This window comes from Pygoscelis adeliae, unplaced genomic scaffold, assembly GCF_000699105.1.
Source record: "Pygoscelis adeliae isolate BGI_AS28 unplaced genomic scaffold, ASM69910v1 Scaffold144, whole genome shotgun sequence".
Lineage (NCBI taxonomy): Eukaryota > Metazoa > Chordata > Aves > Sphenisciformes > Spheniscidae > Pygoscelis > Pygoscelis adeliae.
This window is the reverse complement of record NW_008824551.1, coordinates 546,051-571,411: the sequence shown is the minus strand read 5'-3', so window position 1 is coordinate 571,411 and position 25,361 is coordinate 546,051. Positions and strand designations below refer to the sequence as shown.

General features: G+C 38.6%; 1 protein-coding gene across 1 annotated transcript in view; it reads right to left on the bottom strand.

The window, feature by feature from the left end:
* SEMA5A (sema domain, seven thrombospondin repeats (type 1 and type 1-like), transmembrane domain (TM) and short cytoplasmic domain, (semaphorin) 5A) overlaps nt 1-25,361 on the bottom strand; it is a 274,858-nt gene that overhangs the window by 82,634 nt on the left and 166,863 nt on the right. Inside the window, exons 12-15 of the mRNA XM_009321911.1 lie at nt 17,880-17,997; nt 12,105-12,286; nt 9,827-9,970; nt 1,501-1,648 (exon numbers count right to left, since the gene is read on the bottom strand). Coding sequence (XP_009320186.1) covers nt 1,501-1,648; nt 9,827-9,970; nt 12,105-12,286; nt 17,880-17,997 — 592 coding nt within the window. The remainder of the gene's footprint in view (nt 1-1,500; nt 1,649-9,826; nt 9,971-12,104; nt 12,287-17,879; nt 17,998-25,361) is intronic.

Sequence of the window (25,361 nt, the reverse complement as noted above, 5' to 3'; positions counted from 1 at the left end):
GAAAACTTGTTATAATTCTAAGTTATTACATTAATTCTTAAAGTTCAACTGAAAGGCAAGAACAAACCTGTTGGATGTTTTCAATCTACTGAAAATGTAATTCTACCACCAGGATAAATGTTAAAAAGAAAACAAATCCTGGGAAAATGCACAAAGCCTTAAAATTAGAAAAAGGTAATAAATGATCCTTTCTTTAATATTAGATTACTGCCAGTCTAACAAATAGACCACAGATGATGACAAACCTCAGAATTAAGCCTACTCTCTGAAATGAAGGCATGTAAAAGTTGGTTTAATATGTGAAAAAAAAAATATTTTTCTTCTACCTCTTTAATATTCTGGAACAAAATTGAGTACATGTTTCTCAGTGTGCAACATTAGGCCTGGCCATTAAGCACAACATGGCTAAAACCGAACTCTCGTTTTTCCTTTGAGATGTGCTCACTCATGGTCACTGGGGAGATTAACATCACCATCTGTCATTCACCAGCAGAATCTGTCTTCTGCAGTTTTGCCTACTTCAAATTTTTACCCAGGTTATGCTTTCTACATAATACCCCCTGCAGTGACAATCCACCACTAGAATTCAAATTATCATGAAACAGCACCCCAAGGTTCATCTTCTGATATTCACCTACATTTGCTAAGACTTTGCTTCAGCTTCTCATTGTCCTGCAACAATATTCTTTCCTCTGGCTTTGACAGTGTTATCCATTCAAGAATACTCACACCGAGGTTATCTTCCCCGTGTACTGCAGTGAATGTGTCACTCTGCTCTCTACATCTCTGCTACGTTTCTCTCCTTCATCCATATACTACTATGCATCATCTCATTCACCTTCAAGAAAGCAATGTCCCATTTTGATGTTCCCATCACACGAAACCTACCACCCATATTTGTTCAGATATAAGAAAAAGCCCCTATATTCTTTCCTGTATGTTTCTCTTCATAAATTGGGTATCCATAAAGCACTTCTATTCATTCAAAATCATCCCACTTCAGCTTCAAAGCCTGACAGCTGCTAGGCTGTTGCCGTGCTAAGATCACTATCGCTATTCAAGCTTTCTTCAGCGCTTTCTGGTGGTTCCATGTATTCACTTATTGGCTCCTTATGTATTTAAATTTAAACTTATCTTTTTCTGTGCTGTACAGGACACAATACATTGGAGTCCTGGGCTCATAGTAAGAGTTCTTATGTACTCTGGTGATAAAAATAAAAAGACACCATAAACCTGCCAAGGACACATCCATATCTGCACCAACCTTGCCTCAGGAAGCTCATGTTCTTGATGACATTGTGAAAAAGCTGAATTATATGTATTTCTGATTGATAAACTCTGTGAATTTCAGCACACGCAAACAACACAGAGACAAACACACTCTGGTGACTCATGTTAGGGGTAGAGCATACAGACATACACAGATGCCCTATGGACATAGGGACATCCATGGCATACGGCCATAGATATTTGCTGAAGGGAAAGCTGAGAATTACTTACCACGCTGCAGCCAGGACAGTCAGGACCATTTTCACATGTCCTACGCCGTGCCTGGATCCCTCCTCCGCACTGAGCAGTGCAGCGCTCCCATGGACCCCAGCCTGTCCAAAACACATGAGGGGGGCACAACAAATGCTCATTGCAGTACCTGTGAGAAGAGGCAAACAAGGAGGCAAAGAATCTATTTAGTACCAAGACAACACCTCCCCCAGACGTCCCTCATTTGCATTATTCAGATAGATATTTGTACAGGGAAATATTTTATACAAAGGGCCTCTCCCTGTTCATAAAGTACTGAACTAACAGTTGTCATACTGCACAGTGTTTAAACGTTTGAGGGGTTTTTTAGGCCGTAATTGCGTGGGTGAAGCATTTGTTTGCTTTATTCAGTGCCTTTATACAATCTGTGTGATACAACCATGCTGTTGTACTGCGAGCACGTAAGCAAGGTTGACAACTACTTTATTAAAAACAGTTGCGGCTATACATCTGGGGCAGAAGTGAGTCAACCAAACGGAAGGCAACCATTTATGCAGGCAGTCTTTTATCAGTCTCCAGCTAAGCATTGATTAGGATCCATCTCTCTCCTCTTCAGAGAGCTAAACTTGCTTTTTGCTTTCCACAGTGTCTCCACTTTTATGGGTAAAATAAAAGCTAAAACATTGATTCTAGGCATAAAGAACTGTACTGTTTTCATAATGTTAATACTTTATCTTTTAAAGGGTGTTTTTAGCTATTATAATCTTTGAAGGATTTCCCACTGGGCTCTAAACTGATTCAGAGGCCTACTAGGTTCTTGAGGGAAGCAGGAATATTTTACTACTGAGCTATCATTATTGTAACAAGACATTCAGATATGTGGGAAGGTCCCAACTTTTAGTGAGTTTTTTCATTTTTTGGAAAATCCTAAGATTCCTGATTTTTTGAGCGTGCCATCCAGTAACTCTAGCCATAGCACATGCTGCTTAGTAGGGACCTTCTACACAGGTCCAAAGGATTTGGGCCACCAGCAAGTGTGACTGGGCTCTTAAAGAGATGAAGTGGTTATTTCAGATAAAGCGAAGCCACAACAGGTATTCAGAAAACAGATGACCCTGAAGGAGTGCTCATTTTATGGATGCGGCTGGGTGGCTCTTGTTCCAACTACTGACTGTCCCGAACAAACAAATCAATCTCTTAATATTTCCTCATTTTTTTACACCAGCCATCCAAAATCCACTGTCTTCTTGCCCTTCTAACAAGTTTCCATCACTTTGTGCTCTCCTGCAATGAAAACTGACTTTAATACTTCAGTAATTCATTTTCTACAAAAAGAGAAATGACAATATAAACTGTTGTCATTTTCAACAAGAATAACCATAACCACATTTTTTTTGCAGAAAGCCCCAAGATCCTCAAGCTCTAATTCTTCATTACCAAGAAATTTGCACATTCAGAATTCCGTGGGAAAAAAAATGTTGTTTGTGTATGTTATATACAACAGTAGGTTTATCACATATGCTGGAGCCTATGACTCAGTATTTGTCCCTAGGTCTGAGCAACTCCATCAAAACTTAAAAGGTTGGGAGTGAGGTAAATAGGGGAGTGACATTTAGTTTCGTGTTTCTGTATAGTTAAGGAAACTATTAACAGCATGTATTGACCTCGTCTGCTGTTTACTAGCAGACTGGGGAAAAAAAAACCCAAACCCTCAATGCTTATGAATCTGCTATCTCAGAATTCTTCAGTGTGTGGTTTGGGTAAATGTTTTTCAACAGTAACTTATACATAAACTACCTGCTTTTCCTCCTGCATGTTCAGTATTTGCAATTCACAGTTCGCATTATGCTGTCACTAAAGATGCAGAGCAATGTTCTGTGCCTGGATATTCTTCCCCCAAAACTCAAACAGCTGCACACATTCTTTGTCACATGCAGTCATTTATGTGAATGTTTGTGATAGTTTGTCTCTGTGATCATTTGTTGGGTACGTGTACCCAATGAAACATTTATTTAGTCAAATGAGTACCTATTTTGCATAATTTCATTAGTTCTTAATGGAGATGTGCTAAGTTAATTTGGGACACGTACATAGGATAAAGCAAGTCTGCCATGAAGTTGACAATTACCAATATTCAGCCATGCAAAAAGTAAAATTAAGGGTGGGACTCATCTCTCCTTAAAATATAGGCATGTACAGCTGTCTAGAAATGAAATAGTTATCTAAACTTGAGCAACAGTTCATGGAAAGAAACAGCCTTTTTAAAAACATGATTTATGTCACCCTAAAGGAAATGTCTAATGTAGGTCATACAAATACAGCCCTCAATATACTGATTTCTCTCCACTGACTATAAAGGCTGCGTGGAAGACAGACATCTAAGCTCCCATTACAGCCAAAAGAAATTTTGTCAATACAAGCTATGGAGGCTAGAATGACTAATTTGACCAAATTTAGGAATATACAGTAGAAGGAGACAAGTCACTCTGTTCTCCACAGCCTGTATTGACTAGATTTCTACAGACCATAGTGGAAGTTCAGACACCTGACTCACACAGAATCACTCACATTCATGGACACCTGAAGTGAGGTGTGACAAATCTCACTTAGATGAGATTCATGACACTGTACAGTGCCTCTTTTACTGTCAACGTGCCCTATCATCTGCTCGCTCACTTAAGCGGAAGACAGAAAAGAAACCTAACAACTGACTCAGTAAGCACTTCAAAGGCTGGCAAATTCTCTTAACCAACTCTATTTAAAGATGCAGTTGAAACTACAAAGTGAAACTCAAAAAAGCCCTAAAATGCCTATGCAAGCTACTTAACTTCAATCTAGGAAAAAAAAAAATTAAAAATCAACAGGAGTGGCAATTTTTCTTTTTTTTTCAGGAAAAGGAAAAAAACCCACAACACAGCATACAAGTAGAATCTTATTTTCATTTCAGGTAGCCAGCCTCTGAAAACATCAGGTATGTTTTCACAGCTAGAGACATCCCTGCAGTTGATCTGAGAGCTGTGCTACAGCACGGAGCTTTGAGCCAAGTCTCATTATATCTCTTCTTGGCTGCATTTCAAGTCACTCAGTAAACCTTTTTCCCTTTTGCTCTTTCTTCCCCTCTTAATTTTGTTCTCAGGACCCACAGGGCTAACATTTTACAGTAATTCAACAAAACATGCAATGCAAGAAACTTGAATCTGTGAAACCACTGCCCTCTCCCCTAATCTAACTGCAATGAGGTCAGAAGGGAGAACAGCCTAGAGAAATGTGGGTTTTGTACAGTGACCCTTCCTGTTTCCCCTTGCAGTGAATCCAAGTTCAAATGCCCTAATAAAGGAATTGTCATACTGGGGGAAGGAAGAACATCCTCTGTCCAGTTGTGTCCACAACCACTAGTTCCTACAGCAATTTTTAAACTTTTACTCCAGGCAATTCCAGTACATCTGGAATTACTATTCTTGTTCCTATGAAGATCTCATCCTTTAGTAAAACATCAATTTATTTCAGTATTGCCATGCAGCACCGAGTACCTCAGGCTAACTGCATGACAGTTACAAGTGCGTCTTTTTTATTCCACAAAGAGATGCCATTTAATTTATACACGTAGTTCTTAATTTTGAACTATATTATACTAGCATATATTTAAGAAAAACAAACCTTCATCACTGTCTGCCCATTCCTATGCCATATACTGTTATGTAGTGGGTACTCGTGATTACCAGCTGGTGACTTACTGGGAAGCACAGACTATACTGACGTTGATGGGAATGCTGGATTCCTTTAATTGAAGGCAGACACATGATGCACACACATGCCTTACTGGACTGAGATTGCTGAATTGACAGAAATCCCCACCCAGGAGACTGTGGTAGGTGGCGGGGGCCGGGGCATGTGCTCCCAGGGGCTTCTGTGGAAGAAGAGGAGGGAGCAGAGGAAGCAAGGAGCAAGGAGGATGGGAGCACACACTTCCCAGCAAACAAGACAGCCATGGGAGCGCAAGCAAGCCCAAAGCCTCGTGGTGTTTGATCTACTCTGCTGAAGGGGACCAGGCTTGTTCACACTGCTCGGAAACAAGCACTGCTACACAGAGCAGGCACTTGACTCTCAGCAGTTCCTCCTTCTCACAGAAACAAGCCCAAAAGCTCTGAATATCTGCTGAGGACTGTGTACAAAAAGAAGGTGACAATATGTACTGCTTCTAATCTTCTTATACACACCCCAAAATTTCCAGGGCTTTCAAACGTTTACTCCTCATCTGCAGCCAATTTATTTTTCTACTTCTGATTTGCCATGCTTTTTTTCTTTCTTGTTTTCCTATGTAATAAAAGATAACTACACTCACTAAAAGCAAGGGATTCTCATTCTAATGTCCCTCATTTCTGCACAGATAGGAGGGAGACCAGTGGACTTACTGAGCCCATATCCACAGCACCTTCCACAGAAAGGAGAGGACAAACATTTTCACTGAATGAAAAAGTCAAGACAGGATACTGTAGACTCTATAAACAAAAACCTAGAGAGTTTTCTGGCAGCTTCGGTGAATCTTTCTCATACAAGAAAAACGAGAATTTTTTAAGTCCCTAAGGAATTCATGAGGATGTCTTCCATCTGGAGTCTTAACTACAAAATTATTTTATCTGATTAGCAAATTTTTTTAAAATACAATTTTTACTGCCTCTCCATATTCTGTCTAAATGCACATCGGCTGTACTTTTGACCTATTTCTATAAGGTGAATTGGCTTTGCAATATTACTCTTTGCTGCTCTCTCTCAACTGTTTTCCACCCCCCCCCACCCCTTTAGCAGCAGAGCATGCAACAGCTTAACCTATCTGCAACACTTTAAATTGGTAAATATTGCCATTGATTTCAAGGGAATGACCAGCAAGCACAGAGCTGCCCGATACATTAGCCACGATAGGATCATGGCTTTCATGAAGTAAAACAAACATAATCTAGATAAATATTTAACTCTTAACACATGAACAAATACTCTCAAACTGAATATGCATTCACATCTGCAGGTGAATTTACTTCAGATATATGCTGCCTTTTCTGTGTTTGCTTTCTGTGGAGTTATGCACTGGACTTCTACTGAAATAACTGTTTGTTGAAAAGCTGTTTCAAAGTTTGGCACAACGTTGGCTGTGGAAACTGAATCCCATATTTATGCCCCTGAACATGTGAAGGTGATGTGAATATGCACTTTTATAAAGACAAAGGCACACAATGTGTAAACCAACTAATTCTAATTTTTACTAAGACTACACATATATTCATTTTACATATGAGCTGGGCCATTAAGAAAGTGAAATGTTAGGCTATTTATAAGCATCAATTAATTTAAATGAGAAAATGTGAGAAGCTGCTTATTGGTACTCTGGATACAAAACTGAGGTAAATGTTTCTTAGGAGTTACTGCATGTGGAATATTTGCTCAGCCGGCCTAAATGTACTGGGCCAAATTCTCAAAGGAACTGTTTCTGTTTGGTGCAGATGTATCTCCAGTGGTACTGGAGTGAAGCAGTGAATTAGGACTACTGCAAATACTGGTACTCCATTGCCCTCAAAACTCTCTACAGGCTGTCAGCCCTGAGGACACCCATAAAGCCCTAATGGCCCCAACCAGCCTCACCTGGGACCTCTACCCACACCCATGGGCCCAGGAGCTCTATTTAAGCTCTGCCAGGGACCTTCAACCCTTTCCTGAGCTGTGCTGTTGGAGAAGTGCTGGACCTTGTCCCTGGCCCACCACGGAACCCTTTGGTCTAGACCTCAACGTGTGGACTGGTTTTTGGCCCTGTTGCTATAGACCTGCCTGGTAACCACTAAACCTGATCCTAACCCTGGCCTGTGGCTTGGCTTCCCAGCTGGACCTCAGACCTGCCTCATCACCATGATATCACCTATTATCTAGACTATTGGTTGGATTTGGCCACAATTGCCAGGCTTGCCCCGCTCCCCTCCTGGGGGTGGTGGGATGGGCCCTGGCTGCTGAGTTTCCCAGGACACTATGCTTTTACAGCTCTGAGAAGATTTATCCAAGTACTTGGCCTGACACTGACAAAAATCCTGGCAAATAAATGATGCCTCATTCCTCTAGCTGCTTTACAAATGATATGACGAAACCTCCTAATATACCATGCCTTCTGGAAATAAGTTTTAGAAATACTTTTAAAAAAAAACTTTAAAAGTATCAGCACACATCATGGATATCTTAAACAAAATCAGGGTAGAAGCAGGAAGGTCAGCTGTGAGCAAGCTAGTGAGTGAGAGGAAGGTGCAGGGCTGGTGAGAGTGGAGGGTGTTTCAAGGAGATAGGAAACAGTGACAGAGGCGCTATGAGAGAAGACTGCATCCTGCAGTAAACTCACAGGCACGTACATCCCAGATTGCTGCTGAACTGGATGAAGAGGGAAATGACAAAAATTTCTTTACTGAAAGAGTGGTTAAACATTGGAAGAGGCTGCCCAGGGAAGTGGTTGAGTCACCATCCCTGGAAGTATTTAAAAGACGTGTAGATGCGGCACTTAGGGACATGGTTTAGTGGACATGGCGGTGTTGGGTCGACAGTTGGACTCGATGATCTTAGAGGTCTCTTCCAACCTTAATGATTCTATGATTCTATGATTCTAAGTAACCTGCAGGCTACAAAAGCAAAGCAACATAAGCCTGCTGTTCCTTCAGAACTGTTACATACCAAAATTCAATCCTTCTAGGCTGCTATTATTTCAACCCATTGTAAGTATCACTTTCCATTTTGTAACTGCTTATTAGTGCACCCATTGTCTTAATACTGGACATTTTCTCCTGTTATTATGGAAGTATTTCTCACGGTTTTCTGTATTTCTCTGTAACTCCTTATTGGACTTTTATTCCATGTTAAACCTAAGATGAACAATGACTACTAATGTTCATAGTCCATCACAAAAAAGCCTATCCAAACTGAACTCTCTTCTTCTATATTCAGTCTTATTGTGTCCTGCCCTGGACTGACCTCTCAGTTCAAGAAAATCAATAACTATTATTCATGCTTGGACAGAGCTATGTAACAGCAGATATAATCTACATTTGGTGGTGATAGCTTTTTGGTCGGACAACCTATTTTCAGAAAGCAATTTAGAATATAATAAAATGCTCTCCTCTGCAATGAAATGGTAAATATTCATGGCTCTGAAACAGCAAGAAGTGTTCACATGTTTTGTGATACAGATCTTTAACATATAGAGTTAGAAAGATCAGGTCCTTGCTGATCTGTTAATACATAAATGTGTGATGCAACTTCCCTTCAATGGAATCTCTTCACCTGAAGAAATGCCGGAGTTGGTGTTTAATTAAATCCCACACTGAAACTCATCATAAAGGTTACTGAATCTTGTTTTCATCCAACAGCAATATAGGATACTAAATCATCCATACAGAAACACTGAAGTAAGCTGCAAGTGCATATTGAGAGGAAACGTATCCACATACATCTCTTGGAACAGATGACTACAGTACTCTAATTCTTACACCAACACCAGTCTTCTGCTATCTAGCTTTTTGGCATGCTTCGGGACACAACATAATGTATCTAAGAGTTGCAGCTTATATGAATATATTCTAGTTTGATTTAAAGAAATATTTAATTCCTGTTAAAATTCCTAACACACAAATTACAAATTAGAGACATTAGGGTGCATGTAAAATGGAATCAGAGGCCTGAACTTTACACTCTGAGCTAGTGACAGAATACCCAGCCCAGTGCCAAAGCAGTAGATGGTGAAATCAAAGTCTGAGCTGACTTGATCTGCTCGGGGGTTAATACATCTACAAACAATTTTAAAAAACCCTGAAACCTTACTAAAAGATATTTGAGTTCAAGGTGTATTATATTTATTGAATATAAAACAAAGCCCTTGAAATTTCCTTTCGTGTTATATAGATTCTCAATTCATTTAGGACAAAAAAATGAACTCACAGCATCAGTAACATAATGCTGTGACCTTACTATATTTTGCTCTGAATTCGAGGTCTTGAAGCTGGGCGAGTTACAATTCAAACACACTGCAATCAATTTTCAAGGAGAATCAATTTTCAGGGTCTCAAGGCCAGCAGCACATTGCTTCAGCACAATTCTCTGGCACTACCAGGAGTTCTCAGCTGGCTCAGGAGGGATGCAGCTAAATGAAAGATGAAAGAACCACTGCAGACCCACAGCCTTGCTAATGGGAATACTGCTATTGTACAGCAGTGGAGTTAAAGAGTGAAAGTGAAGAGAAAACCAAGGCAGGTAAAGGAGAAAATGTCCTGTGGAATACAGCTGAGCAGAAGAAATTAAAACAGACAGTAGAAAAAAGATAGCCCACCTCTCCTCACGATTCTGTCCCACACAGACGCGTCCTCCATGTCGAGGGGTTGGATTGCTGCAGGAACGCTGACGAACTTGAAAGCCTATTCCACAAGTGGTACTACAAGGTGACCAAGAAGTCCATGGTGTCCAGCCTCCATTTCTGGTAGAATAAAAAGCTCAGGCTCTGTCATCTGTTATACATAGCGAATGGCTGATTAGGTGTGACTGACAGCAGAATCTGGCCCATTAATATTTCTGTAGAAGTCATTAATACTGCATCGTGTTCCACTTAAAGAATACTGAACTAAAATAAAGGTGCTCTGATCCTTCCATGCTCCATGCTTTGTAATCAGCAACTTGCTAAAATGACCCAATTACACAAGAAGTTAAGTACAAAGATATGAAGCTATTTAGTTGCTTTCGGTCACTTTATTCTGGGTAAACTTCATCTGCAAACTCCTGTATCAAAGTTCTGAAGATAACTTTTAATCACATATTGTTCTAATTATTATTTGTGGGTCTTTTTTTCAGGGAGATTAAAATGTCAAGTTTTGCTACCTCTTCTGAAAGGAAAGTGATTAAAGGAAAAAGAGTAATAAGTAAGTGTCAAAATGCATTAGTTCGCAATTTCAACAGAATACTCCATTAAGGTAACAATACCTTATTTGTAATGTAACAAAAAAGCTAACAGAATTCACATGCTGTATCCTGCATTTGTGAACTTTTGGAAAGGACACTCCTGTCCCCCCCAATATACCCTAGGAAAAAATATACTAGACCAAACATCTCAAAAGGAATTTCATACCCTGTCCTATGCAAAAAATTATGCACTTCAAGGAGTTTCCAAAACCTTTTGATGGCTAGCTTGCAGTTTCTGTATTGGTAGAAGACAAACAGAAATCAAGAAAAATAAAACTCAAGAACTCATTATTGAGTTCTTGAGGTTTCATCATAAAAGCAAAAGTTAAAATAGTGCCTTACTTGATTTTGAAATAATTTTTTTTAACAATGAAAATGAATTAAATCCAGTAATAAAAATGACATACAATTATTCAAGTAATTTATCACAAATACTACCAATTTAAATTTCACTCATCTTGATGACTTGTTATTATAAGGGACATAAGAGTTGATAACACAGAAAAAAAGCTTTTAAAAAAATAAGCAGCTATCACTGGTAACACAGACCAAAAATAAGATCTCTGTCAGTGCAATGTCTGACCTAAGTGGTAAAATGAAAAAAATACCTGGATATCCTGAATTCTGGGAATCAATTACTAATATAACAGTGTAAACAGAAGCAAGACGTTAAAATAGTAGTGTAATACTGCCAATGGTAGTACGTGAATCAAGTCCCAAGTCATGTTCCAAATTCCCTTCTAAACCTGACAGCCAATAACCGTTGTTTGATTGTTCAGTATCTCACAGCATGCTTATCTTTTCTACCATTCTCCTGATCTGATGTTATATACTATATTGTTATGTTTTTAATAATTTCCCTAAAATTGACTATTTCCACTTACAGAGCTTGCAGTTATCTTGTGCAGAACGATAATCATTTTTATTCACTACCATGATGTGCTTCTGATGTTTAAAAAAAGAGACGAAAAGCAGAATCACTGAAAATAAGCAGAATGCACCGGTATATAAGTTTCATCTTGCAATTAAAGTATGTATAATGTTTTAAACATGAACTCCTAATTCAGTTCAGAATATGCAGTGTTCTGAGTCTCTTTGAAATTATCTGCTCTCACTGTTTTTTCTGGGAGGGGTTACGTGCCTGAGGAAGACAAAAGAGTGGCTAAAGAGTGGCATACAGACTGGTAATAGATCTAGATGTTATGATACAATCAGAAGATACAACAAAAACATCTTTCCCAAGGCAGAACGGGGGAATATAATGGTGACATGAGACATCCAAAAGAGTAAACAGTTCTGACTTCCAGAAAAAAAGTTTTATGACTTACAGAACTGAGAAAAAGTATCATACTTTAGATACTACCTAACATTGATTTTTTTTTTTTTTCTGAGTTTTTGTTAAAATTAGCTGAGGACAATACTATTTGGTACACAGCATTTGAAATCAGTATTTGACATCCGGCTCATTCTCTCTCCCAACAAAGTCTGAGAGAGACTTTCTAATGTCTCATCTGCTGTGGCCATTGCTGTGAGCTGTTTCATGCACTGAACAGGATCAGTGGATTGCAGATGAGATTTCACAGGGCAGGTTCTATTCTGATTAAATTAAAAACTTTTAAACCATAAATGATAGAACCTGAAATTGTTTTGTGTACCTGGAACAGTTGGCAATCTCCATGGTTGGTCCTTCACACAGCCAACCTCCACACTGAGGAGCAGGACTGTCACACATACGTGTCCTGCAGAGGCAGGAGCCAACACTGGCACCGTCGGTGTGAGTGCAAGGTTTCCACTGCGACCATGTTCCAAAATGCCCATCCACTGTCAGATTCCTCATCTAGAAACAAACACAACAGAAAGGCTTACCTAAGGCCTGACAATTCCTTCATACAACCTCTTAATTCTGCAGTACATGGAGGTACAGCCTTCAACAGTAAAAGCCTCCACTGGAGAGGTATACCTTCCAGACAGCAAGCTCCCCTTATATTTTCAGTAGCTGCATAGTTCCCACCACCTCCAACCGATCTGGGCCACTGGATGCCACCACTGTGGCAATAACAATAATCACAACTAACCGTTACCTTTCGCAACCGTGCTTGCGGTGATTCAACAGAAAGTATAGTTTCACTTTCTCGATTATCTTCTGATAACAGTATTCCCTATTTGCTAGAATTTACCCGTGATTAGGAACCTGGATACTGACTGTAGAACAGCATGTGCAAGAATGCTTGTGGAAACCCAAATCTAGATCAAAAGGAAGAGGCAGCAGAGGATAATACTCCAGGGTAACAAAACTGGATGAATCAACCTCAAAACTCCGTGATGAGTGTCTTTTTTTGACAACAGTTTTTTGAAGCACATATAGCATCATTTCATAAAAGTGAAACGTGGTTTTAAATATGACTCTCTAAACATTAGATGTAATTGTATGTATAATTCCTAAAAACATCTTCAAAAAGCAGCACCTAACCCTCCATGATGAGACAGTTTGCTCCCACTGAAGTCAATTCTCAACACCTTTGGCTGGAAGGGTCGGACCATTCTCATCTTGACTGGAATGTTTCCATCATGCAGCCATAACACATGTTAATAAGAAATCTTTACTGTCCAGCTGAAACAAAATGTGCTAAAGGAAACTGCAGCAGCCTCCATGGTTACTGGAACTTATAAAGAAAATGGGGCTGGACACGGGGAATTCAGCTCTCTTAACAAAGATAGGCTTTCATATTGTTAATTCGTTTAGCAAGCTGTTAATCTTGACTAATCTGTGATCATAAATGGAAATGATGGCCACTTTTTCACTTAAATGCTAAAGGATTTGCCTTTTGATTGTCACATTTTAACTTTCAGTCAAAACAGCAGTACTAACAAGTGCAGGCTAAATAGCATTTAAATTCACTCCTAGATAAAAATAAATACGTATCAGTTGTAATCATGCATATTTTATCAAATGTGTAAGAAAGTAACACTTTAACATTTGCTTATATATTGAAATAGGAACTACAGCTGTAAACTGTCATGAATGATCTGAAATGGTGTCTCCCTTTGCTATTTTTAGTATTGTTTCATTTTAACAGTGGTGAGGGAAGTATACATTTCACTAATAATTTGAAGATACAAGAGATTCAATTACAGCACAAGACATGTTTCCACTGCCACGCTGGGTGCTGGCTGATTCTTTCCACTGTTGTAAAGGTTCCATAATTTCACTCTTAATTATATTTCTCATGATTTATTTTTCACAGATATAGCTTCTCCACAGAACAGCTATGTGCATATTCTGCCAGCTACAACTGACATAGCCATAATTCATCATTTCAAAATTCTGCTGACAGCTGTTCATTGAAAATAACTCACCGACCTTTGCTCATGCGGAGTATACACTGTTGTTTTTCACAAAACAACAGGAAATACTTACTTCTAGTTAAGCAACAAGTAAACCCATTCTCTCTTACACAGCTGGTCTAACAAATATATTGTCCATAAACTAGCAATGATATGTCCCCAATCCAATTAATGTCAGAGATGTGAAAATGTGTTTACTGCTTTCTATTTCTATGCTGCACCAAAGCATCTTTATTGTTGCACCTACAATTATAAACTAAAGCTACAGTTGTCTACGGTTATCATAATTTATATCAAGTGGCAGGGAAGGTAGTCATAAAACTTAGCTGAAAGCTTGAGCTCAGAAGCACAGACTGATGGCAGGTTTCTCTTTCTTGATTTTTGACCCCTAGTCCTGTAAAGATCATCCCACTGCAGTCTCTGCGGTTCCCCATGCCTCACCTGCTCCATCTCTCTATGAATATCTCCCTTTCACACGTGATATCAAACAATTTCATCATAGGACTACAGGAAAGCAAAATGTACTGATGAGGGGCCTTTTTAGCCCTCACGAGAACCTATGCCCATTAACCTTTCAACATCTGACACGCCTCAAGGGGAAAATCACAGTCATGCAGACAATATGGCTGTACTTTCCTGGCACGGCTACACTCTGCTTTCCCTCTCTACCACCCTGTTTTGTCAGCCTTTCCCTGCTGCAGACACTTCTAGTCCCTTCTTCCTTCCTAATGTCCTCCAAATATCAGTCATCTTTGTCTTGAGCCTCTCTGCACCCACCTTGTCTTCCTGGTTTGTGCCTCTGCACTCTGAGTCAAGGTCACACCTTCAGTGACCCAGTCCTTAAATCTGCCACGAGCTCTTTGGTTTGAGATTACTTTGTGTATAATTCAGTGGCTCTGGAGTATTTCCTGAAGCTGCTAATGAATTCAGGTAAGATCCCATACTATACTTTTTCCCTGCGTCCAATGTTTGCTACAGCTGTGAAAATAAAGCCACTTCATGTTGCATACTTACATAAAAAAACCCCACAACTTTTTAAAAAATTATTTTTACTTTCCTTGTAAAAGCTCTTTGATAATGTCACACAGTGTATTTTTGAGCGATGGATTGCAAGTGGTCCCACTGGAAAATATTTCGGCAAAACAATGAACCTTCATTACTATAAAAAATATTGGATGAATAATAGGGATATCTGTCCAACTGAAAGAAGCTCAAAGTATATATATGTGCCATAGCATTAATTACTATCTATATTCATACACAACTGGTGTAGTCATGCAACTGAAACAATAACCTAAAAAAACAACTTGAGAATTAAATCAAAGCAAGACAACCAAAATAACCACATTTGTCTCAAATGATCTTCAAAGTTCAGAGAGATTGTAACACAGATGCTCAGCTACCTCTCCTAGCCCCCTCCCTGCTCTACCATGACATACCAATAAATATTCAGATATAGGAATAATTCCCTAGGAAGTAATTTCTCAAGTGCAACTGGTACCACTTTAATTTTGGGCTAAACTAGTGTATAAACAGGCCTCCCTCTCTGATCCGAGTTTAGAAGAAACTGGTCATGCATTAACTTGACAAATTTTTCTATAGCGTTAAAAAGATCAGTGTAGTTTTACTAACAATTAAGATATCGGAACCAATTGGAACCAAAACAGGGAGGGTAGAAGGTTTCTAATAATCTGTTATGTTCTGCCTGCTACATTATCTTAAATGTATATAGCAAATGTCAAGGATGGACATAGCTCAGTTGCCTACAAAATGAAATTCATTACATCTCAGCTTATATATCTTGCTGAGAATATAGCATATAAAAATGCTGTAAAAACAAACATTTGAAAGCCTCGCTAAGCAAAATTGTAATCGATTGCAGTTTGCCAGAATACAGTGTTATTTTAAAGGAATATTTCTATGAGGTTTTCAAATTTGTTCAATAATGTGTTACTTAGAGTTCAGCAGTTTAAGACAGTAAAGTGGTAAAACCATGCTTTTCAATTTAGACAGTGAATTCTAAAATTTTCCTTATATTATGCAATTCCAATCTGCTCAACTCCAAAATTCCTTTGGAGGCTCACTAAATCTTTTCATCTATGATATACAGAATAAGTCTCACAGCTGTGGATGAATTTCTGAGCAATCCTTTGGTGCTCCCCTGCTTTGACTAGACTGTCAGTTCCTATGCAACTGTCATGTATAATTGTTTTTCCAGCTGAATGGAACAGAACTGAATTCTGCTTTCTAAACCATTCATCCCTCCCCCTCCACCCCTCTTGGCTGCATGTTTTGTATCTACGAAAGAAAGTAAGGGCTAATGCCAGAATTCAAAGACTAAGCAGTAGGCAGACTCCTCATGCAAGTATCAACTGACCAACCCATTCCAGTAATCCTTCCTAAAACAGCAACCCAACTAGGCCACCACCAAACCCTCCACATAACTGCATTTACCCTGTAGGATTACTGCAGGGAGATATGATACACTCCATGTACTTGAAAATGAATATACTGTATAGTGCATCTAGTTACTTGCCAACCAGGGAGGCAAGGACTGCACTAGTGACTGAATCCAGACTTTCTGTGAGCCAATGTCTATGTCTGTATTAGCAAGTGGTACGCACATAAACTGCAAATCTGGAAAATAAAACAGTTGGTGTTGAAGACTTGACACATACACCATACGTATTTTGTGGGCTTTACTTTGGACTCATTCTGGTCATGGATCAAATGCCTAGTGGTAGTTGGAGCACATTTTTGGTTTAATTTCATCTGAAAGTAATGTGGCTTCTGTGCTTCAAGACTGCTTTGTCATGTGAACCAAAGAAGAGTAGATGGGAAAAATCAGAGTATTTGCCACAAAGTTGCTCCTGATTTGAGCTAAAATGTTAATGCAGATTAATCCAATGCAAGCCTTTTTTATTAGGCCACTATGTGAGAGCATGGATGCAAAGGACAGGACAAGATACTGTTTAAAAAATTACTATTTAATGTCAAACACAGACAGTCAGAACACAGGAGCTAGTTCTCAAGGACCTCAGAATCGGTGTAGTGATTTTTATCTATGAGGCTGCTGCAACACATGTAGAGATCACAAGTGAAAGCTGGAAGAACTTTATGCTATAATTTTGCATATCTCTAGTTCAGTAAACAAAGCCCAGCTTAAGAGAGAGGAGTGTCAGTAAGATGTTAAAAGGAGCTTGTTAAACACATGGAGAATAGAACACGGATGTCATATGAGCATAAATTCATAGATGCATGTGCTCCAGTGGTGAGTGGGGACAAGTTTAAGAAGTCCTTATTAGCAATGACAGCAGAATTGAGTTGGAAAGGCTCCCTCTTCATGGGCAGAAGGCAAAGACAAAGCAGCATGAGTCTCCAAAGGAAAGAGCTTAGTAGCACAAGGAAGATCCTTCTTAACCCTCTTTTTGTGTTCTTTGGAGTGAGGGAAAAGAACCAATACTAAAACAACACTGGAACCACATTAAAAAGGAGGGACATAAATCAACTTTGTTGTTTGTTTTTTTATTATATTAAATTTATTCAAAATCATTTTTAAAGAGAAGTGTTAAGACACTGTAAATATTAACACTAAGTTTATTATAATTATCACTCCTGTCATTCATGTGGGTGAGACTTAAATCATACAATTCACCCTTCCAATTCATGGACTTTGAAAAATGTTATATGGCCTTTTATATTAGCAATGATGATCCTAAAAGAAAAGATTATACCACTAGTGATCAAATTTTTTCAAAGTACAAAATGGAGAAAAATCCTACAGAGAAAAATATGTCAATATCTCTAATGTTAGTGAACATTTGTTTTCAAGGTGGGAACACAGACACTACAGGTAAAAAACAACTACCCTTTGACAGTACTATAAATAATTTGATTATATTATATAAGTAGTTTGATAAAAAATAGAAAACAAACTAAATGTCCTGTTAAAATCTGATGGGAAGGCCTGAAGAAAATGGCATTAACACAGTTTTCTGAGCTTGAAAAATCTATGCCAGCTCATTTTCATGAAATTCACATGGTATCAAAAGTTTTAAGAGATAAATGAATGTATTTGGACTTACTGGACACACAGTAATGCTTTGCTCCCATTGACTCATGCTCAGACTTTCTTCCAGTGTTGTGCATTTCTTCATCACCATGTCCCAGCCACAATAAGGGTCTTGGGATCCAATGCATGCACTGTGAATGAAAACCAGTCAGAAAACATGAACATTTATCTTCGTCTGCACCGGCCAAGGATCTCTAAATAACTATGTGGCACCTCTTCATATTTCATAGGCCTAAAACAGATAGTGAAATTGATGTTGTGGTATGGCACAGATGAAATGACAAAACAGAAGAAAAATGAATTTGAATACCTACACAAAGCTAGGATTTCTTTTAAGTGCATAGCTGAATTTCTGGCTGCATGCATGGTATGTCGTCAGGACTGATTATTGTACTTAATTACTAGAGAATTAGAGCAATTCATAAAAAGCGTATGTTGCCTGCTCCAAGTAAAGAAGATTTCAGGAGTTACAGTTCTTAGTCTTTTCTATCGGTTTTGGAATTATAGTTATCATCTTTGTCAGAAATCAGATGACAATGTCTACTCTTTGAAAATTAATTAGAAAACCCTCTGATTTGTTTTCTGCACTGCTGTAGAATCCCTGGAAATAAGTTCAAAGGGGTGCTTGGTGGCTGCTATCACACCTCTCACATATCACATGCTGCTCTAGACATTCCCTCCTAGTGGCACATGAGGAGGAAAAAAGAAGGTTAGAGAGAAGGATGGTAGTCCAGCTTCTTACAGACTCTGAAAGACCCGCTCTACAAAACTAGAAGTTCTTTTCTCTGTTAAATGGCAGCTTTCTCTTGCTACTGGTAGGCTAAGCATTAACAGTCCAGGCAATAGGTCTGCAGCTTCATAGGTAAAGATACATAAGAAAGTAGGTGTAAGTCCCATCATAGTGAAGCATAATATAATTGTTTTAATACTTGTAAAAATACCTATAAATTACACATAAAAATATAAATTCAAACATTTTGTCTAGATTATAAAAATGCTAGACTGATCATTCTTGTTCAACTCAAATCCATGGGAATTATCATTCTCTCTTTAATTGTCTGTTCACATCACATCTGTCCAGTGAAGGGCCACAAAGATGATTAAGAGACTGGAGCATCTCCCCTAAGAGGAGAGGTTGAGAGAGCTGGGACTGTTCAGCCTGGAGAAGAGAAGGCTCAGAGGGGATCTCATCAATATGTACAAATACCTGAAGGGAGGGTGCAAAGAAGGGGGGGCCAGGGTCTTTTCAGTGGTGCCCAGTGGCAATGGGCACAAACTGAAACACAGGAGGTTCCCTCTGAACATCAGGAAACACTTTTTTCACTGTGAGGGTGACCGAGCACTGGCACAGGTTGCCCAGAGAGGTTCTGGAGTCTCCTTCCTTGGAGATATTCAAAAGCTGTCTGGACCTGGTCCTGGGCAACTGGCTCTAGGTGACCCTGCTTGAGCAGAGGGCTGGACCAGATGACCTCCAGAGGTCCCTGCCAACTTCAACCCTTCTGTGATTCTGTCCTCACAAATCCTGTGTTTTATTCATATTTCTGTTTATCTATCTATGGCATTCCTCGTGTAGTTCCATGCTAACATCAGACAAAACGCAGACTTACTAATTCCTTAGTATGCTATTCCATAATACCATTACAGAGGATTCTTAGTGCTTATAAATTTCAAAGGATTAGTTTCTACACTTGGCAACGTGGATTTCCAGTACTATGTGGAAGGATAGTTCCCATCTGCAAAATGGGCACAGAGTAAGAAACATAACAGCCAAAACTCCCTAGGTACCCCTAATTAGGCTGCCAGTTCGAAGATAAAGCTTTTGGTTTAGGGGATTCAGTGTTCAGAAGAGAGTTCCCACTGATGGCTTTTGCAGCTGTAAGCACTTAGCATTTTTGTAACTCAGGCTGCACGTTTCCATTTAACTATCTAGAAAGTGAGGAGGACAATTAATGCAAATTATGGAAAGTTTTAAGTGTCTTGGCCTTCCAGTGTTTGCAAGACAAGATGTTCAGTGATCTCCTTCAGAGTACCTCTGATAAAGCACGTATTTTATGAAAAAAGAATACAAAAAAAAGTTAAAGGCTGACACAATGCACAATTGGCAACTTTAGCTGTCCTATTTCTCAAAGTAGAAGTGCTCACTTTTCCAACTTTACTATTCCTTTATGCTAAGTGTTAATATTTTTAAATGCAGTTATTATGCTTTAGACACTTTCTATTAAAAAATAAAATATTTTAGAAGTCACTATCCTTTCACTTAGAACCACACTCCTCTTTCCTGGGAGTAAGCTGATCCTTCTCCCACTCTGCTCTTAGACCCCATTTCCTCTTTTGCTTCTGTTTCCACATTACTTTCCACTCAGGCAAATCAAAATGGCTTGCACCTGTCATTACAAGTCACTTAGAAGTTATAAGTAGGACACTAAAAGCATATTTCAATTGTTCTTATAACTTCCTGGTATCAGAACAGATCCTAGTTTCATGGAAGAAATAAAGTTGAAAAAAAGTCCTTGCACTGCTGGGACAAAGCATGTTCAATCGCTCTGTGGACACCGAACATGGCCGTTTCAGTAAGTGAACAGGTTCGGAGAGCACAGCAGCAGGATAAAATGAGGTGAATCTTTTCAGAATTTAGTTAGGAAGGTCCACTGACCATATGAAAACTATGATTTTAAGAAGTTAATAACTCAGCTAACCTCATACAGATGACAAGAGGCTAAGTGTGAAGAACTTCTTCCAAAAATGAGAGGCATTAACAGTCTTCAATATTTTTTTTTTTCCTTTACACTATAGTACAGAAATTAATCCTGGAAACATATGTACTATTCCAAACAAAGCAACATTAAATTTTATCTGAGAAGTACTCCTCACATAAGAAACTCTAGTTTTGCCTTTTTTTTAAAAATAATGTTCTAATTGATTGTTTCAGTCATTATTATATCTAAGTCTCATCTTGTAAAAAGTTTAATTTTTGAAATCTTATATTCAGAGAGAAAAAACATACCATGGAAGTGTAGTTCAGCATCATTACCCTCTTTCTGGCATTTCAGTTCAGCATGCCATGTATATGCATGAAATGAGGCAGGACCTGGCTTAAATAGCTGCCCTGTTCTCAGGTATTAACACAACAGTCCTTTTCTGTTCTCCTCCCTGCCTCACATCTCAGAGGGTTTTCTCATTTATTTCTTTTAGATCACTTGCTTAGATCACCAATATCTCTGAAAAGTGTATATATTTTCTTTTAAACAAAGAAGAGAGGTAATATGTGGGTAAATTTTTATCTGTATTTGCTTAATTATGTCACCTTTTAAAACCATTTTCTTTCCTTTGAGGGATACTTTAATGTGTGAATAACAGCAGCTAATTATTTTAATCTGCTATGCCTAGATAAAAAAGGAAAGAAACAGATAAAAAAAATAAGTTCACAGATAGAAAATGAGGATAGAATAAAGCTTCCAAGTGTGAAAATATCAGAACTTATATCTGAAATGTGAAATTTAAAGGGACTATTATTAACTCACAATTATGTGTCCTTACTGTCCTCCATCAATGAAAATTTTATATTGTTTTAACTCTTTTTAATTAATCTCTCTCCCAAGAGACAGCAGTAAGAGGAACAGCTTCAGTGTATACATGAAATAACAAAAGAAATTGTACAAAATGGCTGCCAAATTCATGTACGTAAGGGAAGTTGGAAATTAGATACCACTACACAACTTTATCCCTTTCTCCTCCCAAATCTCTGTCTAAATTAAAGCCATTTTAGATGCTACTGTTGAAAAATTAGATAAATTTTAAAATTAATATTAGGTCTTTCAATTGACAGGGCCCTTTCAGGTAGTGACACTGGAAGTAGCAGAGCTGGATAATATATTAGCCATCTTGTCTCTGGAAGTCTACCTTGCATCTCAGTTTCACCAGAGATGAAAATGAATGTTTTGTCTGTTACTCCCAGTAGGCACCAGCCCACATCTCTAAGACTTCACACGATTTGTCCGTGCTGCTAAAACTGGCAATTTTGTGCAGGAAGGAAATTTAGGAATAAAAGTGAATTGGTTCATTCTAAGACTCTTGATGCCACTTACCCTGTTGAGTACTTGATGCCACTTACCCTCAGCACTCTCTACAAAAACGCTGAACAGCTTTTGGCTTCTACTGATTGATTCTAATTTTCCTCTATGTTGTTATTTTACATTTTTACCAAATGTAAATGATAGGTAGTTGAGTGTCTCTCCTGCAAGGCATTCATTTGGCTGCGATGGTTCGGTATGCCCACTGACAGTGATGCAACACTTAAACAACGGATTTTGACTGACTACTAACAGAACCGGAAGTCATCCCACTCTAAAGCAAGCCAGCAACAGCAGGTCATTTTCCTCAGCTATTCTATAATTATCACCAAGCAGGCTAGCAAAACTGCTCTACTTAAGATACATTTGAGATGATTTATTCAGACAGAAAATGAGGCAGAAATGAACACCATTCAGAGCAAAATATCTTAAAAAACCCATACAGTTTTAGACTAAAAAGAACTGTGTGTGCTCCAAAGAACAAAAAACCTTAAGATTAACAGCTATATCCTGATACCATTCATTTCAAAGAGATTTTTAAATCTCCTTTCAGGGGAAGAATATATTCCCATATCAATATACATTGTAAGTGCTAATCAGATATCCTCTTGAGCTGTAACATTTTATTCAGAGAATGTACAAATGTAAGAGGTGCATCTTCTGAGACTGTTCAATGAAGCATTTTTCTGTCTTTACCTATACACAGCATTTTGAAGAACAGAGCATATTTGAGTCTCCTGACCCTTTCAAATCGTTTCTACTGAGATAGCCATGCCTAGTTCCAATTACTGTCAACTGTGATCTGGACACTTTGTATACCAGGAACTGAACAGGGGTCACCATCTTATTTCACAGAAGCCAGATTCCTCACTGCAAATTTGAACAGACAAGTGAAGATAAAAGCCTGTCTCATGTTCCAAATGCACTGTTATCTACTTCTGAATGAATACACAAATCTGATACCAGACTTCTGTACACAGGTACTTATCGGTGTTTTCATTACTCCTGGTTTTGTAGACATATATATGTGTGTGTGTATCTATAAATAAGTGCAATGAAGAACGGGGATCTAAAGATATAGATGAATGATGTGGAAGAACAAATGGTAGGCACACAATTTATAAAGTCCTAGAAGTTCAAACTAAGATGCGTGTCAAGTATTCAGAATCCTGCTTAACCCTTGCCGGTACCGTTAAGAAAAATCAAATCCTTTAATCATCTCAGCCACTCTGTGTGGACTACTATTGCTTCCTCCTACTTGAATTTCTATAAGGCAATCAAAATCCATCTAGGTACGATTCAATCTTGCAGCATGCACGGACAATACTAGCCTTAAATTTACAAGCTCCTCCCTTCAAATCCAGAATCAGGAATTTATGTATAATTTTTTTAATAAAATTGTTCATAACACACAATTCTCTGAATATAGATGATTCCAAGTGGCTCTACTTGGAACAAATGTGAAAGACAACTTTCAGAGCATGCTCTCTACAACAGAAGGTAGGCTTGCCATTCATTGTAAAGAAATAACATCTGAGGTCCCCATCCATATCAATCAGCTAAGACAAAGCTTCCAGCCCTCTGATTAGGAGGTAGGAGCCTGGAAATGCTGAGACCACCAGGTGCAGCTAGGTTTTTTGGAGTCCTTTTGATGGGATGAAACTAGAGCTTGCAAATCTGTGGTTGGCAAATAGGCTCTGAAAATCATAGAATCATAGAATAGTTTGGGTTGGAAGGGACATTTAAAGGTCGTCTAGTCCAACCCCCCTGCCGTGGGCAGGGACATCTTCAACTAGATCAGGTTGCTCAGAGCCCCGTCCAACCTGACCTTGAAGGTTTCCAGGGATGGGGCATCCACCACCTCTCTGGGCAACCTGTGCCAGTGCTTCACCACCCTCAGCGTAAAAAATTTCTTCCTTCTATCTAGTCTAAATCTACCCCCTTTAGTTTAAAGCCATTGTCCCTTGTCCTGTCACAACAGGCCCTGCTAAAAAGTTTGCCGCCATCTTTAAGTACTGATAGGCTGCAATAAGGTCTCCCCGAAGCCTTCTCTTCTCTAGGCTGAACAACCCCAACTCTCTCAGCCTTTCTTCACAGGAGAGGTGTTCCATCCCCCTGATGGAAAATCTGAGCTACCTACGTAGCGAGGCAACCCAAGGGCAACAGATTTGGTGATTTTCCCACAAGTTGATGTGTTCCTAGATCAGAACAGCAATAACAGTGATTGCCCAGGCTGGACACATTGGCTTCCATATGGCATCCCCATGTCTTTAAAAGACCTGCACATCTTTAGCAGATATAAACGTAAACAGGGTACACAACTTCCACATCCTTTTACTCAGCTGTAACCTAGGTTCTTTTGAACTTAAATGTTGATGTTAACTTTATACTAGAATATGAATCAATTATAAAGATAGCAGGCCCAGATTTAAGATGTACAACTTGACTCCTTAAAAGTACCAACCGGATAGCAGGTATCACCACATTTTGAGAGCACCGTTACCTCTCATTCCAGAAGTAACTGTACATACCTCCACTGGCCTGACAATGTATTATGAGGAGCAGATGGCCTTTAAAGCTACTCAGTTTGGGCTCGTAGAACTGGAGCATCAAAACTCCTGTCCTGGAATCCTGTCCACAGTTCATACTACTGCATCAAGAATACTCTCTCTCTCTTTCATACATTCAGGTCAACAGTGGACTCCAAACTCAGATGTTAATTTTCTGTAAAGCTTCAAATAAATAAAAATGTCCACAAAAAGATTATAGAATATTAAAAGAGCTGCAAATAATTCTCATGAGAAAAAAACTGGTGTGTAATGCAGAGCACTGTAAGCTGAGATGCATAGGGTATGTGCTGCCCTGACTGCATAGCAGTCCAGTATTTGATATGTTAAAATATTTTAAAATAAAAAACCTTCCAGATTTGCCTTTGTTTGTTTGTTCGTTTGTTTTTAAACCATCCAATGCCTTTAAATTCTGTTTCCAGAGAATACACTTGCCAAGCATCAAATGACTAGTGAAATGATCTCTTAGAAAGTGCATTGCTTTAAACGTCAGGTGATTTTCAAGAAAAACTTAACAGTAACTACACTGAACTTAAAAATCCTCAAACTTTTGTTATTTGTTAAAGCAAAGAAATGAATTACATCATGACATATGAAAACCACATGCCTGTTTTAAATTTTTATTTCTTAGATCACTTCTTTATTTAAAATAATATCCTACTAATAAAATCTGAATTGCAAATATGTAATCAAATCCATCTGGTTTTCTTACAGCTTTGCAAACTAAAAGGAAAAGACATTTTCCTTTGTCCTCATAGGGTACTGCAATAAATACATTGGGAGCAGGCTGTAAAATTCTAACTGTTTATCAAAATCCCTTCTTGTTTGCCAAAAACGTGTGCTTACAGCACAATACGT